Raw genomic sequence first — 914 nt, forward strand, 5'->3', positions numbered from 1 at the left:
CACTCCGGAGTTGCCGGGTACCTGTTCTGTTGGCCTGGCAGAACACCTCGCAGCCTGCCTTTGAAAGTCTCCTCCTGGCTTTCAAACGTTGGTTCTGAAGTGATTTTAAGCCGGCGCAGCCCTGAGAGAACCCACATGTGGTTAAGACGGGCCTGCGTGGATCTAAGCAGTGGCATGAGGCCCCCTCGGGGTTGGGAGCAGGGAGAGCAGGTGAGTCCTGGGGAGGCTTTGCATCCAGGTTTGAGCTTCCGGCACCAGAAAGATAGTAAGCGAAAGTGGAAGTGGCTCAGTCGCTTTCGCCTCTTTGCGACTGCATGGACTATACAGTCCATGGAATTTTCCAGGCCAGAATACTGGCGTGCATACCCTTGCCTTCTCTAGGGGATCTTCCCAATCCCAGGATCGAACCCAGGTCTCCCACATTGCAGGCAGATTCTTTACCAGCTGAGCCAGCAGGGCAGCCTCCCGGAAAGAAAAGCACAGGCCAAACCCGCCAGGCGGGGCAGCAGGGCGGGTGGGGGGTGGCCCCGGGGCGCCCCGCAGCCCTGCCGTGACAAGCTGTGCTCTCCCCACCGCCCCCACAGATCCTGGAGGAAAACATGAAGCTGGAGTGCAAGTGCCACGGCGTGTCGGGCTCCTGCACGACGAAGACCTGCTGGACCACGCTGCCGCAGTTCCGCGAGCTGGGCTACGTGCTCAAGGACAAGTACAACGAGGCGGTCCACGTGGAGCCCGTGCGCGCCAGCCGCAACAAGCGGCCCGCCTTCCTCAAGATCAAGAAGCCGCTGTCCTACCGCAAGCCCATGGACACTGAGCTGGTGTACATCGAGAAGTCGCCCAGCTACTGCGAGGAGGACCCGGCGACGGGCAGCGTGGGCACGCAGGGCCGCGCCTGCAACAAGACGGCGCCCCAG

At 61.9% G+C, this 914-nt stretch overlaps 1 protein-coding gene across 1 annotated transcript in view; it reads left to right on the forward strand.

Annotated features, from left to right (window-relative positions):
- WNT7A (wingless-type MMTV integration site family, member 7A) overlaps positions 1-911 on the forward strand; it is a gene marked incomplete at its 3' end in the record, with an annotated part of 64,772 nt that extends 63,861 nt beyond the window's left edge. The window contains exon 4 of the mRNA XM_010862525.1: positions 585-911. Coding sequence (XP_010860827.1) covers positions 585-911 — 327 coding nt within the window. The remainder of the gene's footprint in view (positions 1-584) is intronic.
- Between the last annotated feature and the right edge of the window lie 3 nt (positions 912-914).

The sequence above is a fragment of the Bison bison genome, unplaced genomic scaffold (assembly GCF_000754665.1).
Source record: "Bison bison bison isolate TAMUID 2011002044 unplaced genomic scaffold, Bison_UMD1.0 scf7180017864482, whole genome shotgun sequence".
NCBI lineage: Eukaryota > Metazoa > Chordata > Mammalia > Artiodactyla > Bovidae > Bison > Bison bison.